The sequence below is a fragment of the Danio rerio genome, chromosome 15 (genome assembly GCF_049306965.1).
Source record: "Danio rerio strain Tuebingen ecotype United States chromosome 15, GRCz12tu, whole genome shotgun sequence".
NCBI lineage: Eukaryota > Metazoa > Chordata > Actinopteri > Cypriniformes > Danionidae > Danio > Danio rerio.
This window is the reverse complement of record NC_133190.1, coordinates 42,333,833-42,351,200: the sequence shown is the minus strand read 5'-3', so window position 1 is coordinate 42,351,200 and position 17,368 is coordinate 42,333,833. Positions and strand designations below refer to the sequence as shown.

Here is a 17,368-nt window from a genome sequence, read left to right as displayed (position 1 = left end):
TGCAAACCTGTGTACTTTTCATGTACTGCTTCTTCCTCAGACTTCAGCCACAAAAGCCCCCTGTCATCCCAACGAGGTGCGCCTGAAAAGCGTGAGTGCACTGCGTCGTGTGCGTGTCCCTCCCTATATTTTACAGCAGGGGTGCTCAACCCTGTTCCTGGAGATCGACCTTCCTGCAGACTTCAGTTGCTACCCATTTCAAACACACCTGCCTGTAATTATCAAGTACTGTTCAAGTCCTAATTAATTGGTTCAGGTGTGTTTGATCAGGGTGGGAGTTGAGCTTTGCAGGAAGGTAGATCTCCAGGAACAGGGTTGAGCAGCCCTGTTTTACAGTCTATGGTCCCTCCAGTGGAAATAATGAACTTGGACGAGCTTGCCTTAGTTAATAGCCTCAGTCATAGTTGATGTAGTGTACGTGGTTATCAGTCTCGGTAACAAACTAGCGCCCAGTTTAGTTGCAGCAGTTTTGTTCCTTGCAGAAGCATGGTGTTGAGAAGCCTTTACAATTAATAGTCCCACTTTATATTAAGTGTCCTTAACTACTATGTACTTACATAAAAAAATAAATACAATGTACTTACTGTGATTATAATGTATTTGAGAACACTTGTGGTGCTTTTGAGCTGGGATAGAGGTTGGGTTATGGACAGGTTTGGTGGCATGAGTAGGTTTAAGGGTGGGTTAAGGTGTAAGGGATAGTCAACAGTGTATTTACAAATGTAATTACAAAAGTTATTTACAGATGTAATTACATACATGTATTTAATCAAGCATAAGTACACAGTAAATGAATGTATTTACACAATAAGTACATTGTAACAAACTATTAAATCCTGTGTAAGTACATATTAGTTAAGGCCACTTAATATAAAGTGGGACCCAATTCATTAACCATGGCGTATTAAAGCACGGTTAATAGTTAAACCTTCCCTAGTGTAGATGTACACTTAAGCAATATTCTTAGAAACGTATAATGTATAGGTTTCTGAAATGATTGTGTGAAGACCTTGTTGTGAACTAACATAGTTATAGGTTTGTGCATTTGGTCATTTTAAGTTGTAAATTATGTGTGTATTCATACTCTAACTGTATTATAATATTTGCTCATTTGTGGCATAAAAAGCTTGGCTTTGAACCATGAAACTATAGTAATGTCAACATGGTGTCTATACACAAACAGACGTATTTATGTAACTGTGTGAAATGTTTGCATGCTGTGTTTTACATGTTTGTGAATGTGATATTCTTACAAGAAATGAAAACTAAGTTGTGTTTTGATTGCTTGAATGATTCCAACACTAAACTAAGACAGCAAACGGTCTCAACCTTGAGATTCTGCGACCGCACTCATGAAGGTGTTTGTTGACAATCTGCCATGTCAGCAAATACAGCAGGCTAAAAGTGTCATTTCACTAAATGCATCAACAGAAGTGCTAGCCGGTCATAAACTACACATTAAACCTGGCCCGAAATGCATTCAGGCACTCAATTATGACTTGAAAATGTCGAATCAGTAGCACCGTTCTGGCTTCAGGGTGAACCAAAGGACAGACACTGGTCACACTTCTCCGCATCCTAAGTGCTCTCCAATGACTTCCTTTTGTTTTGCCTGTCTGCCTTAAAATGATGCCAATCTTCATTCACCCCCATGACGGTCCTGACAGGATGCTTCCCAGTCATCTGGCCCGTTCTGACCCCCTTTATATTAAACAGGCCCCTTCACCTCCCCTCATCCCAAATTAACCCCCTGTCAGTGCCCAACAATGGAAGTGGGCATGGCTGGAGTCTGATTTATCCCACACTTCGCCATGATGGGGGGCATCAGCTCCACCCCCCTGCCCAGTCCTGCCTTTCTAAACCCACCATAGAAAAGGGCCGTCAGTTCATCTTCCAGAAAAGCCACATGCGCTGATTGGGGGAATTAGTTCAGTCAATGACTCTACATAGAGCTAAATAGGGCGACTTTGTATGTGAATTTGCAGTTGGGACGTCCTGCTTCTGCTTATGTGCGTCTATAGGAGTGTCTCCTGCATGCATTGTCACTCCTAAGAAGGAACGCGCCATATTTGGGATTTTGGGGATTCTTCAATGGATTAATAGCTAATAATTGGCATTTTTGGAGACGTTTGCAGCAGCTTCTTGAGAAAATGCAGTTCAGAGATTGCAATTGCAGATTTTTTATACGGAACTGTGTCCTGCTTATGGTTTGGTATCAGGGGTATTGGGGCGCCACTATGTTGCAGATGGCCCGATACACTTTACTGGAGGACTCAAAGTCTGTATTACTTCCAACAGACACGGGGACTCAGGATGGGACTAGCAATAGGGCCACAGAGACCCCCACTGCAGAACACGTTGACGACAACTCTCTGGGCTACACAGGTACTGCTTCTTCTTTCCTGAAACTAATGCTTCGTATTTACCTCAGCAGGACTTTGAAGGGATGGTTCACACACAAATGAAGATGTTTCAATCATTTACCAGGGCTCGAAATTAACCTCTGTGCTTGGTAGCACTGGTGCTTCTAACTTCAAAAATTTAGGCACATCCACCAATAAGTATGAGCACCGTTACTACAAGTTTTATATTAACAGATTTATTACATTTGAAATGAATACTAATGACAAACAAACTACCAAACAAAACAAATCTGCATGCACACACACCGACCCTTCCTGCACAGCTTGACGTGAATGAGATGAACTGAGGTAATGATAATAAGTCTCTTATGAAAAGTCTTTTCATAAACTGCTATATTATTTTAGTAAATGCAAGCCCGCTTGCAATGATGTTCGCAGTGTTAAATTTTACATATTGCTGCCCCTTACATGGCTGACAGCATCCTGACGATTAAATGAAGGATTTAATGGAACCTTTCACGCTTAAAATGTGTGGATGTGGCAAACACTGTTACCTGAAAACGTCCCACTGACTTTACTTACGGCGAATGACTTTAGTCATTTTCATAGCAGACTTGAAGCCACTGGAAGTCTTTTATCCACTTCTCGAAAGGTGTAAATGGTGGATTACTATTCACCACATGATCACTAATCAGATATGCTATTGTTTGTAACTTCAAGTGGTTTCTAAAACCAAATCTATCAGTGTTATTTTCATTCTCTTGTATCCAGAATATAACCATTCTTACAGTGGTTTTACTGTAATTTACGTTTTCCACTTGCAAAATCTTTATTTTTAGTATTTACTATTAAATTTAATAAATTCCAAACACGTGATGAGTGCATGCACAACAGTATTTTATTATTCAATGTCATTATATCCATTTTAAATGATTTACAGAAGTAATTGTCATGTCTCATTTTTGTCTTCAACTACAGTATCAGTACTTGATTACTTGGATTACGGTAGAATACCGCAAATTCCTAATATGCAGTAAGTTACTGTAAAAAGTTTTAAAATGACCCACGATGCAGTGCATATTACAGTTTACTACTTTAAAGAATGTGTGTGGTATTTTACCGGCCATTTTTGGAGTAAATAACTGTACAATTGCGACAGTCTAATGCTGTGTTCACACCAGATGTGGACGAAGCGTCAAGCGCGAGTGATTTACATGTTAAGTCAATGTAAAGACGCGAATAGACATCCTGCGGTGTGAAACGCATGAAAGAGACGGCGTGAATAACGGCATTTGGGTGAATGAAGCACCGCAAGTTAAGCGTTTTGTGCGATTGACGCACTTAACACACGAAACGCTTGAGTTGGAAAATCTGAACTTCAGTGGACATTCGTGCCACGTTAACCAATCAGGAGCTTGCTCTTGTCGGGGCATAATTATGACTTAGCACCTGTTGTTGGTGTCCTAGGGGAAAAAAATCCTCCTGCCGACAACGGACAACAGTTTATCACACTGGGCTCGGCTCAGTTGGAAGAACCGCAGTAAGCCTCCATCATCCAGGTATAGTTTCTGGAGGAGCTGATGAACTCACTAAGCTGGGTGCACCTCTGAATGGATCTAGTGAACTCAGACAAGACGCCAAACAAATCGACGCTGGTTATCAGTCTTCTTAAAGCACATAAACAGAGCCATTCGCTCAGTAAAATCCATGTTAGCCATTTAGCAACGAAGCTAGAGTCACCGGGTAGACAGATGCCCTGCATTGTAAAAAAAAATAAAAAATAAAAAATCCGTAATTTTACGGTTTATTACCGACAGCTGGGGTGCCAACAAAACCCGTAAAATAACGACAGTTAAAATACAGAAATATACCATAAAATAATGGATATTAAATTACAGAAGTTTTCTTAAATTGAAATTTCAGGTAAATTTCTGCAATTTAATAAGTTTTATTTTATGGTAAATTTCTGTAATTTTACGGTAAATTCCTGTAATTTAACAGCCGTTATTTTCACCCCAGCTGCCGGAAATAAACAGCAAAATTATGGATTTTTTTTACAGTGTGTCCATGATGCGAATCCTTGTCTATTGTGATATGAATTTGACATGCGAATGAAGCGAGTAAACTTAAAATGTTCACGCATGTATTAGAGCTGCTCGATTTTGGGAAAAATCATAATCACGATTATTTTGGTCATAATTGTAATCTCGATTATTCCAAACGATTATTAGTTAAAGTCAAAATTATTAGCACTCCTGAGAATTTTTTTCAAATAAATATTTCCCAATATAATAATAATAATAATAATAATAATAATAATAATAATTAATAATAATAATATATTAATAATATAATAATATCTAATATTTTTCTTCTGGAGAAAGGCTTATTTGTTTTGTTTTGGCTAGAATAAAAGCAAATTTAAATATTTTGAAACCTCTTTTAAGGTCAATATTATTAGCCCCTTAAGGCAATATACATATTTTATTGTCTGCAGAAGAAACTACTGTTATATAATGACTTGCCTAATTACCCTAATTAAGCTTGTGAATCACACTTTGAATTTGAATGTTTGTATTTAAAAAATATCTACTAAAATATTGTGAGCTGTCATCATAGCAAAGATAAAATTAATTGGTAATTATAAATTAATGATTAAAACTATTATGTTCAGAAATCTTCTTTCCATTAAACAGAAATTGGGGGGAAAAGCTTGCTAATATTCAGGAGGGCTAATAATTCTGACTTAAATACAATAAATACAATAGTATAAAAATATTAAACAAACTGTGCTTTTAGCATCTTCACCTTAAGAAAAACACTTTAGCTACAAAAGTCTTCAGTCAAGAGCAAAGAAGGATTTTCTCGTTGTTTTATTAATCATGATAAAACAGGCAGCAGCTGTGCTCTGTCACTTTAATGGTTTCGCTTTCACGTGTCTTTTGATCCTGTTTATTACAAAATGAGGGTTAATATGAATAATCACTAAACACCGTGTTTTGACACCTATTTGAACATTAAAGCGCTAATGTTAATGACTTTAGATGTGTTTGCTCTCTGCTCCTCACAATGTGCGAATGAGACCAAGTGCACACATAAGCATGCGGTCTTTCGCGCTTTTAAGAGCAACAAGTGAGGACAACTGGACAGGGGGCAGAAAATAATGCAATAATCGTTTATCTCGATAAATGGTTTTTCATAATCGTTAGAAGCCAAAATCGAAATTGGATTTTCGATTAATTGCACAGCCCTAGCGTGTATTTACATGCTAATAGCGCGATTTATCTGCACGTGCCGCGTCTTGTGTGAACACAGCATAACAGTGCTGTTCCATTTACTTCCAAAGTATATATTTTTTCCACTAAACTTCAAAAAGTTACTTTTCTTATTGGTAGTTTTTTGTCTTGTTTCTCTTCCAAATGTCAAAAAATTCCTCAAGATGCGTTTTTAAAACAAGCAAAAAATATTGTAAAATTTTCAGAAATAATTTATAAAAATAAAAGAGCTTTTAAATACAGTAAGCAAAATAATTGTATTTAAAAGGTGAAAAGAACCCCATTGCTTACCCCATTTATTATTTTGCTGTGCAACATGACAAAAACTTTAAGTAAGAAAAGCATTATTTGCAGTATATAGATGTCAGTGGTTACCAATATCCAACATTTTTAAAAATATCTTTATTTGTGGTCAGCATACGATAAATGTTCAATTTTGGGTGAACTATCTCTTTAAATACCATATTTCAATGATAATAAAGCATGTGTGTGTTATTAGAAATGTCAGTCCATCTCGTCTCTCAGCACTTTTTAGTTTGAAACGTAGTTGGTAAGGTTGTAGGTGGCAGGTCATAACACGACACGTTTTTATGTACAAACGACCTGTTTCTGATCCAATCATTGCAGATATTGTAGAGTCTCTTATTTCAGATTTCCATTGACGGCTTTGCACAACCCTCACCTTAAATCTGTTGATGCATCTGAATCGTGCAGGGTTTACCTGTATTTCTAAACCGTTTATATTCTTTACAAATGTTACCCAAGTCAAGCTGTGGATATTGGACACCCTTTGCGTGTTATTTTTCGAGAGATAAACCCAGAACGTTCTGACGCTCGTGACATAAAAGAGTAGAGTCAGCCAGAACTTCAATTTCCAGATTAAATGCACTCGGATGAGATGAGTCAATCGGAGAGAGAAGATCTCTGACCCTTTTTGCTTAAGTGGAAACGGAGTTCACCTTCTTAGGGCGAGAGCGGAGAAATCTCCTGTAGTGTTATGTTTGGAGAGAGCTTGCTAACATTTTGACCTTCACTGCAGAAACAAGTCGATAACTGAAAAGCCAGCTTCGGCTATGTGGGTGAAGGATCCATCGGAAGATGAGAATAGCATGCTTGGAGTGTAGAGAATGACACTAGAACACAGCGCCTTTCAGAAACTCACAAGGATAAAGATACAATACAGATGAGACTTATTTTCTGCCTGACTGTGGAAGAAAAGCTGCTATTAGAGTATTGTTGCAGATATTTTTTAATGCATTTGAGTTCTTTCTTTGGGTTGGTGTTCTCATACAGTTATATGGAGAGTTTGAGAAATTTAAAGGGTTACGCAATGTCAACAAACTCTCTTATTCTTCTATTGCTTTCAGCAAATATTTAGCTCTGTATGTAGCTCTGCTAGAAATGGTCTTCTTTTGTACACGGCCATTCAAAAGTTTGGGATTGCTAAGATTTCTTATTCCAATGATGAAAGTAAGTCTCCATGTTTAAAATCAGAAACGATAATAACTTCGTACTTTAATATGTCATGTATTTCTGTAATGACAGTGTGGAAACATCAGCATCATTATTTGTTTTTGTCTTAAGTTTTAATTAATAGTATTATAATATTATAGTTATTATTATACATTAGTTATATTAAAGTGAGTTAGTCACTGGCATTATCTATGTCAGGTAAGGCATGAAAACTCAGTTGGTTGCTTCATGGTCATGTGCTTCTACTGCAATCTTGTACTGCTTTTTTGGGGTTCATTTTCATGGTTTCTTGAAAAGTCCTTTGTCAGACTCGAACCGCAGTCTGCTCTATTCCACCTCCCAAGTCAAGCGCCATTTGTTGTGAGCTACTGAGCAAACCAGTCACATCAATAAAGTAGTCTATGCAGAGATGCACGGTCATCCGTACCAACCCATACTATTTGTTTCACACGTAAAATGCACCCATAGGCACTTATTTCCAGGTTTCCAAAAATATCCACCTGGGTAGGGGAAAAAACACTAGCTTTGCATATACCTCATTGTACTTCATACTGCGCAAACCCTAATGTCTGTGGTGGATCTGGGTTGTATTTGGTTGTCTGGGAATAACAGTCTGAGGCTAAATTCCCTACCAGTCCTGTCTCCTGTGCATCCTTATTATGAGGTCCTATATAGACCTACAGTCCTGACCTTGAAGGCTCTACAATCATTAGTGCGACTGCCTTCCTAATGCCATGTATTATTAGCAGTCATGGTTTCAGCCTCAGGGACGTGCCAATGCAAATCTTCCACACGTTCAGGGTTAAATTTTTCCACCCCTCAGCGGACACAAGCACTCTTACAATGGAGTTTATCCACAAAGCATATTCCCCACAAAGCGCTCGCTTCTCCCCAGGGTGGAAAACATGGCAAATGTGGGTCCTTCCTCTGGGTCTGATCCCACTTGAGATGTAATTACCTCCATCGCAAGTCGACCAGAGGGGTTTCTCCCTAAGAGTCCAGAGTATGTGGGCACTTCTTATATTCGTTTTCCCCCATGCAATCGCTTTTCATCACAAATCCCAGAGCTTAACTCGCCCCGCGTTCCTGTAAAATAGGGCCATCAGGCCAAGCGCTCAATGCCGAACCGGGATAATTCTGTCAAGAGCGACTGGAGTGCTCCTGAGAATGAAAGGAGAGACTAGTTGGAGATAAGAAGCTGGTGGTGTTGAGGCTCTTATTATTCTGCTACACGTCTGTTCGGCGCTGGATAAAGAATTTAAATTTGTTTATTATATCCACTGAGATTAGCATGGGTGAAGGGATACAAAAATGGTCATGTCGTCGCAGAGTGCTAGCTAAGCACTATTTGGCGCACACAAAATTAAATAGCCTTTAATATGCCAGCATATTTTAAGCTCGAGTTCTAAGTGGCCTGCAACTTGCCTGAAGAGGATGAAAGAGAAAGCCCACCGTCCCCTTTCTGGAGGTCCATATGTTCTCCTCATGACTGTCAAATGAGGCTGTACCTGATTGGCAGGTTTGAAAAAAAAAGGGGGAAAAAAAACTTGTGTTGGATCTAAACCAGCATATTCAGAAACGCTGACATGTAGCATAGAAAAAGTCTGATGTGCATCCAACAGGCCGTTCTCTATAGCCATGATGTATTTTAAAATGTAGTTTCCACAGAAATGACAACTTCCGTCAGTTTATATGACAGACTAATCACAAAAATATACAGCGCTCAGCATAAATGAGTACACCTCTCACAGATCTCTCTTGTACATTAATGTTTTCTAAAAGAAGCTTTACAATATTATATTTGTGTATATTCACTGCATCTGAAAAAGTATTCATAGCATTTCCATATTTGTTTGTTACAGCCTTAATAAACAATGGATTTAATTCATTTAATTGCATACATTTCTACACACAATACCCCATAATGACAATGTGAAAAAAAGATTTTTTGAAAGTGTTGCAAATTTATTAAAAATAAAAAACCTGTAAAATCACATGTACGTCAGTATTCACAGCCTTTACTCAATGCTTTGTTGATGCACCTTTGGCAGCAATTACAACCTCGAGTCATTTTGAATATGATGCTTCAAGCTTGGCACACCTGTATTTGTGAGTTTTTGGCCATTCCTCTTTGCAGTACCTCTCAAGCTCTATCAGGTTGAATGGGAAGCAATGGTGTACAGCCATTTATAGATCTCTCCAGAGATGTTCTATAGAGTTTAGGTCTGGGCTCTAGCTGGGTCACACAAGGAAATTCACTGAGTTGTTGTGAAGCCACTTTATTGATATTTTGTTGGTGTGCTTTGGGTCATTGTCCTGCTGGAGGATGAACCGTTGCCCCAGTCTGAAGTCAAGAGCACTCTGAAGCTGGTTTTCATGCGTGATGTCTCATTCATCTTTCCCTTTATCCTGACTAGTCTTCCAGTTCCTGCTGCTGAAAAACATCCCCACAGCATGATGCTGCCACCACCACCATGCTTCACTATAGGGATGGTATTGGTCTGGTGATGAGCAGTGCGTGGAATTCTCCAAAGGGAATGCCTGGCATTCACTCTAAAGTTCAATTTTAGTCTCATCAGACCAGAGAATTTTGTTTCTTATCGTCTGAGAATTCTTCAGATGCCTTCTGGCAAATTCTAGGCAGAGAGTGGCTTCCGTCTGGCCACTCTACCTCACAGGTCTGATTGGTGGATTGCTGCACAGACGGTTGTCCTTCTGTAAGGTTCTCCTCTCTCCACAGAAGAACGCTGGAGCTCAGACAGAGTGACCATTGGGTTATTGATAACCCCCCTGACTAAGGCCATTCTCCCCCGATCACTCAGCTTAGATGGCCGGCCAGCTCTAGGAAGATTCCTGGTGATTCCAAACATCTTCCACTTATGAATGATGGAGGCCACTGTGCTCATTGGAGCTTTCAGAGCAGCAGAAATTTTTCTGCAACCTTTCCCAGCCTTGAGCCTCAAGACAATCCTGTCTCAGATCTCTACAGACAATTCCTTTTTCTTCATGCTTGGTTTGTGCTTTGACATGCACTATCAACCCTGGGAACTTATTTGAACAGGTGTATGCCTTTTCAAATCATGTCCAATCAACTGAATTTACCACAGGTGAACTCCAATTAAGCTGCTGAAACATTTCAAGAATGATCAGTGGAAACAGAATATACCTGAGCTCAATTTAGAGTTTCACGGCAAAAGTTGTGGATACTTATGTGCATGTGATTTTTCATTTTTTTTTTTTTTTTTTTATAAAATTGCAACAATTTTAAAAAATGTAAAAAAAAAAATTATGGGGTATTGTGTGTAGAATGTTGAGGAAATAAACTATTTAATCTATTTTGGAATAAGGCTGTAACAAAATAATGTGGAAAAAGTGAAGCGCTATAAATACTTTCTGGATGCACTGTAGATCCCACCTGTCATGAAATAATCTTTGCTGTGTTAAAACACAGATCCAGTGGTACAACCAAAGTCTTAATTTAATGGATTTAATGTTTTAATTAAATCGTTTTGTTTAAATGCACAAAAGATTATTGGCCATATTCATTGAGAGAGGGGTGTACTCATTCAGAGCTCAATGTGTGTGTGTGTGTGTGTGTATATATATATATATATATATATAACCAAAAAACTCCTTTAATAACCCAAAAGTACTTTAAAACTATCCAAAACTTCCCAAAGAAGGGGGTGGCTGGAGAACATTTAGCAGTGCCAGTTGCCACAGGCAAAGTTCTGAAAGTGCATCCAAACAATTGCACATTTTCACATTCACGCTGCATTTCTCCCACATGCTGCTTTGTCACGGAGGAGTAAATGTGTTCAGCCATCGCAGGCCGGACTTGCTGCTTGCTCGGGCATGAGAGTGTATGCGGAGGGTGAAAGTTCTGGCTGAGTGTCATAAATCTGCATGGCACCTGCTCCCCCGCACTGCTTTAGCGCGTGTTGTGAGGTCAGCGGCACCACATAAGCTGTACATCATATTTATAGTGCTCATCGCTGCAAACCGGCGTGTTTTGGCAGCTGATGGCAGCAGGGAGACTGAGAGAACCCTTGCGGTGTTTGTCAGAGGAAAGGACGGGTTTTAAAAGCAGAGGACGTGAGAGAGGGAACATAAGCAGATCCGGAGCATGTGGGAAGTATAGAGTGAGGTAAAAAGTAACTTTTTTCTTTGGCCATTACTGCAGATATCCATCTCACATGTGAGTTCCAGGTGTTAGGCCATGTCAAACATGTTGTAAATCCACACACTTGCTGTGTGAATAAATCCACTTGAAAGATATATATGAATTTCCACATGCAGTAGCAGATGGTTTTGTACGCCTGTGTGATCTGGAATAGTAAATGCTCAGGAAAATGTCTGTTTCTGTGTAAATCAGAAAGAAGCGCAGTGCATGTTTCTAAATCAAATCAAATCAGAGTGAAGTGCAGAGTTTTTAATATATTTGTTTCAGCGGTTGGATCATGCTAACAAGTAAAAAGCCCGACTAGCTTCATTCTGTTGGAACAAATCATTTAGACTCCATTTAAGACTCAGTTTTGTGGTGCTGGATTGAGTGCATCCCCTTTGGAAAAATATGTTTAAGTATAGTATATAGTATAGAATATTAGCCAGTTAAACTCCGCAGACCCGGTACCGGGTCCGTGACGTCATTGAATTTCGCTTTAAGATTTAAAGGGCTAGCATTGCACCAGACCCTCTTCAGTGGTTTCGTTTGAAAGTGTAGAATCTATATTTTATGCACATATGCATCACTTTGGTTTTATTTTACTGTACAAATTATATTTACACTTCAATTAACAGTATTTTGGATACTCGAGCTGGGAATTTTACGTTGGTTTATTTTCATATTTTTCATATGACACATGTACAAGTTATAGCTCAAATGAAAGCTCTTGTCGGTGCTCATACGGTTCTAGCATTCTTTTTACTGAATTATATTCACATATCAAACAGTTGCCAAATGAATTGCTGTGTTTCCATGGTGCTGAAGTGAAAACAATACATTTATGATCAATAAGCAGCCCCAGATAGCACAGACAGCTGTCATCTCTTACCTTATGCTGTGTGCTTCAGGGCCATTCTCCTCTGTTTTTGAGGTGATGTGCATGAGTAATCCTTTTATACTGTATGTCTGATGTGGTCCAAACACAGTGAATTATGTTTGATCAAACAAAAGAATAGTGAAATATAAAAACAATGATCGATCCCTGTGGCTTGTACAGCACCTCTCATCAGTTGTAATACATAACTTTTTATTAGATTATGCTAGAGACATTTTTCTTTTTTTCTATGATTACAGACATGTGCAGGAACCAACAAAATAAATTACAGCAAGCTAGACCTCACAGAACCCAAAAGGTACACTTTCAAATTTGAATTTATAAAATAAATACAATAAGGGCCACTTTTTAGGTGTTTATTATAACACAGACAACAAATACAGTTATTTTATACACTTTCAATAGTGTTTTATGAAAATTCAAAGGGTTTTCTTTAAAATGTTACCAAATTATTGCATTTACATCTCTGCATGTGGATTTGAGAAGCTTTTAAATTTGGGTAGGCAAAATCTAGGCGGAAATCCCAAAATAACAGCAGAGTTTAACTGGTTAGTATACGCAGGGCTTAAAGTATTCCGGCACCGTGCCGGATCTCTGGCGTGCGGCCGTGAGGGGAAAAAAAATTTAAAGCCTGCGCATGCGGTTTATTTATAATAAATAATACACAATAATAATCGATTAACCGTTAATCAAAATAGTGCGTTTGTAACCAATTAACGGTGTTAGTTAAACTATTAAAAAATATCATTTTATATATTTTTGAAGTTTGGCTGTATAAGGGGCCGATCACAGCGAACTTTTTGCGTTGAGAGGCGCATCTGTTGAATGGTTTACTAACAGCCGCAAGTGTTTTACCCACTGCTTATGCGCCCTGGGCATCTAACGTTTTGCCGTTGCACGCTATGTGCTCGAATGGAAAAAGAGCGTTACTTTGGTCGCGTCGGTCGTGAACTTTTGATGATGGAGGAGAGGCTTGTGGTCGCTCTTTACAAGTTATCCAGAGCTGTATTACTTTACACATCTTGAATATCACAATATTATTAAAAATTACAATTATAACATCGACAGCAACACGACTTGTGCACAACACAGCTCAGCTGATTCAGTCGTTTCCTAGTGACAGAAAAGAGCACCACGCTTCTTTTTTTCTTTTCAACATAAAAGGCAGTGCAGTGCGCTTCGCGTTTTTGGAATGGAAAGGCCCCTAAATGTGCAAAAATATTTGTTGACTCGCATGAAGTTAACACGTGCAAAAACACGAGTCTATAGATGAATTTTGCCAAATAAGCAAAATGAAAGAAGGATGTTTCTGGTCACAGTTTGACACAGATGAGTTGACATAAACCAATGCTGATGCTGATGGCTTCTGTGCTGCCTAGAGCCGCGTCATAAACTTAACAAACAGGCAATTGATAATTTAAAGTCCAAGCAACAAACCAACCTTTTCCAATTGAAAATGTACAGTTATTAATAGTTCTTATATAAAATCAGTTTTTAAAATAGCCTACATAATCTAACAATCAAACAAATCCAAAGATTTTCTTGATTTTTTGTATGATGATAGCTCCGCACCAAACTGATGCTTTTATTGTACAGCTTATAAAATATGTATGCAAATTAATGCAATATCATATGTAAGCAACACAATTGTTATACAAAAAGCAAGCATATAAGCCTTGAGGTTTGTTGTCATCTTCTTCCATCACACGCATCGTGCGCACACATGAACCGCGAGTGAGATGGAGGAAATTTTGTTTTGTTTGGAGGTTTTGTGAAATAATAATAACAGCAGAGCATTAATTAAATGTATATTTCCTGTGGAGGGCGAAGCAGTGGCGCAGTAGGTAGTGCTGTTGCTTCACAGGTCACCTTCAAGGTCGCAGGGTGGCTGGTTTGATCCCCTGCTCAACATAGCATAACCTTTTTCTGTGTGGAGCTTGCATGTTCTCCCTGCGTTCATGTGGGTTTCCTCTGGGTGCTCCGGTTTTCCCCCAGTCCCAAGACATGCGGTACAGGTGAATTGGGTAAGCTAAATTGTCTGTAGTGTATGAGTGTGTGTGAATGAGTGTTTGTGGATGTTTCCCAGAGATGGGTTGCGGCTGGAAGGGCATCCGCTGCGTAAAAATGTGCTGGATAAGTTGGCGGTTCATTCCGCTGTGGCGACCCATGATTAATAAAAGGACTAAGCTGACAAGAAAATGAGTAAATGAATATATCCTGTGGAGTGAAGTATTTGAGGTAGCCTGATATTTTTATTTGACAGAAGGAAAAAACCTGATTGGACAAACAGCAGACCCTCTGCCTCTTCCACTGGACCAGCTCCATCTTCTGGTCCAAATGTCTTAAAAAGAAGGAGTTTGCAGGACTTTGCTTACAACCCAGAAAAAAGAAAAAATAAGTGATAATGCCCTTGATTTTACTTCTCATCTTCAGTTCAGCACTTCAGTTCTTTAGCAGCACCTGATATTTAAGCACTTTAAGCACTTGTTATTGTTTAGAAGAAAACACCTTAATCGACATAGTACTTTTTAGTAAATGGTGCAAAGCATAATCATTGAAGAGAGTCAATCTCAGTCTCATTTTTTATGACATTTTTACGTATTTAAAGCATCCAAATGTACAAGGGCTTTACGTAAGAGAAGCATTTTTTTTTCGCAGTGAAATAGTTCAGTGGTAAAATTCACTTACAATTACCAACCAAATTTGAGACATCTCTTCGTTCTTCTCCCTTTTTGTCCCAATGATTGGCAGTTCATTTCATTTTGGCAGTGTTGCAAGACCTCATGTTTGTGTCAAGGCTAATATGGGAACAATCAGCAAAAGTGCCACTTGTGTATCCTGCGCAGTCATGTTTTAATCATTACTCAGGACACATTAGCTTTGACCGAGGATTATGCAGTTGTCCTTGCTGTAGTGTAGTGTATATATACAGTACTTCCCCAGGTTTGTTCTCGCTCCTGCTCTGTGGGGCTGTGTTAATAATTCAGCAGGACTGCCGGTGAGGATCTTGTCCAACAGCTTGCGAGGCACCGATTGGTCGAATCCCCCGTGGTGAAGGTGGGGAGGGCACATGCAAGCCAAAGACAAAGGCTATACTTGGCTCTGTTTCTCTCAGACAGCTTCTCCATTCATTTAAGCCTCTTCAACCAGTAAACCAATTAAGCCAATTAAGCATGAAAACACAATGCTTCTTGTTCTTGCCAGTCTGCATAAAGGAGAGCAGGGAGCCGGGCTTCTGATGAGGCTAGTTAAAGATTCGGACAAGATGAAATGTCTCATAGTCATCTAAAGGTCTATTCATTTATCAATCATTTATTTTCTCTTGGTTTTAGTCCCTTTATTAATCTGGGGTCGCCACAGCGGAATGAACTACCAACTTATCCAACATATTTTGTGAAGCGGATGCCCTTCCAGCCACAACCAAACACTGGGAAACACCCACTCACACACAATATGGCCAACCCAGCTCATTCAATTCACCTGTCCTGCACAGTTACTTCGGACTGTGGGGGAAACTGGAGCACCCAGAGGAAACCCACGCTAACGAAGTCTATTGTTTTGTAAATCTGTCTGGATCAGTTAGATTTTGTAAGATGTTTTAAAAGAAGCCAGTTCTGCTCACTAAGGCTGCATTTATTTGATCAAAAGTACAGTAAGATCTGTAAAAGTGTAAAATAATATAACAATTATAAATAAGCGTTTTCTTATTGAATTTAGTTTGAGTTTAATTTATTCCTGTGATTCAAAGCTAAATTTTTCATCATCATTGCTGCAGTCTTCATTACTGCAGAAATCATTACAGTGATGATGATTTGCTCTTTTGTTGTGATCAGTTATTATTGGTAAAAATCCCTAATAATAAAAAATAATAAACAAAATAAAATAAAAAATTGTAGCTTTTATTTACTTTTTTGCGTTATAAATGTATTTGCTTTCACTCTTAAACAATATTTTGTGATGAATAAATTTTGTAATGAATAAATTTTTATATTGTTTAACAAACTGATGACAAACAAAAACAAGACAATACCAATAACAACAACAACAATGACAATAATAATAATAATAATAATAATAATTATTATTATTATTATTATTATTATTATAGTAATACTACTAATGATAATAATAATACTACTACTAATAATGATGATAACAACAACAAAAATAATACTATTCTTAGTATTAATAATAATAATACAAATAATAATAAAAATGAAAAATAATATAATAAATGTATTTACTTTAACTCTTGAACAACTTATTGTAAGGAATAAATTAAATAGTTTTTTATATTGTTTCCCAAACTGAAGACAAACAACAAGAACTAAAACAATAATAACAACAACAACAACAACGCTGCTAATAATAATAATAATTATTATTATTATTATTACTATTACTATTATTATTATTATTATTATTATTATTATTATTATTATTGTTGTTGTTATATACTAGTACTACTAATCATAAATTATAATATCCATAATAATAATAATAAAATAATAATAATAACATTTAAATAATAATACACTTAACAATAATATAATAAATGTATTTACTTTCACTTTTGAACAACTTATTGTGATGAATAAATTAAAATATTTTATATTGTTTGCCAAAGTGATTACAAACAACAAGATAATAATAATAATAATAATAATAATAATAATAATAATAATAACAACAACAACAATAATAATAATAATAATAATTATTATTATTATTATTATTATTATACTAGTACTACTATTATAATAATAGTAATAACAATAACAACAACAATAATAATAATGATTAATTATAATAATGCATTTTTTGCCTGTGCATATTATGATTACATATTTTAAGGATTGTGTGAAACTGAAGACTAATCACGCTTATAATTCTTTAAGCTACACAAATTAATACAATTTTTAACATAATTCAATAAAATATTTAAAATCCCAATAACATTTCCCAACTGCACAAATGTTACTGTTTTTTTTATTAAATAAATGCAATCTTTGTGAGCAGAATAAGCTTATGATAAAACATTTTGAAAAATGAAAACATTTAATCGTTCCTGCAGGCTCAATGTCAGCATATTATTATTATTATTATGATTATTATTATTGTTTATATAACCTATATTTTACCAGGAAAGACACATTTTTACAAATATGTGGATCCAAGCATCCAGTTTAATCTGCTT

The 17,368-nt window shown here is 37.2% G+C and overlaps 1 protein-coding gene across 8 annotated transcripts in view; it reads left to right on the top strand.

Moving 5' to 3' along the window:
* robo1 (roundabout, axon guidance receptor, homolog 1 (Drosophila)) overlaps nt 1–17,368 on the top strand; it is a 545,238-nt gene that overhangs the window by 188,381 nt on the left and 339,489 nt on the right. For 5 of the 8 annotated variants that reach the window (XM_073922742.1, XM_073922741.1, NM_001365167.1 and 2 more), the window contains 1 exon segment: nt 2,299–2,385. The exons of the other annotated variants lie outside the window; for them this stretch is intronic. In XM_073922742.1, the coding sequence (XP_073778843.1) occupies nt 2,299–2,385 (87 nt within the window). 8 annotated transcript variants of the gene reach the window in all.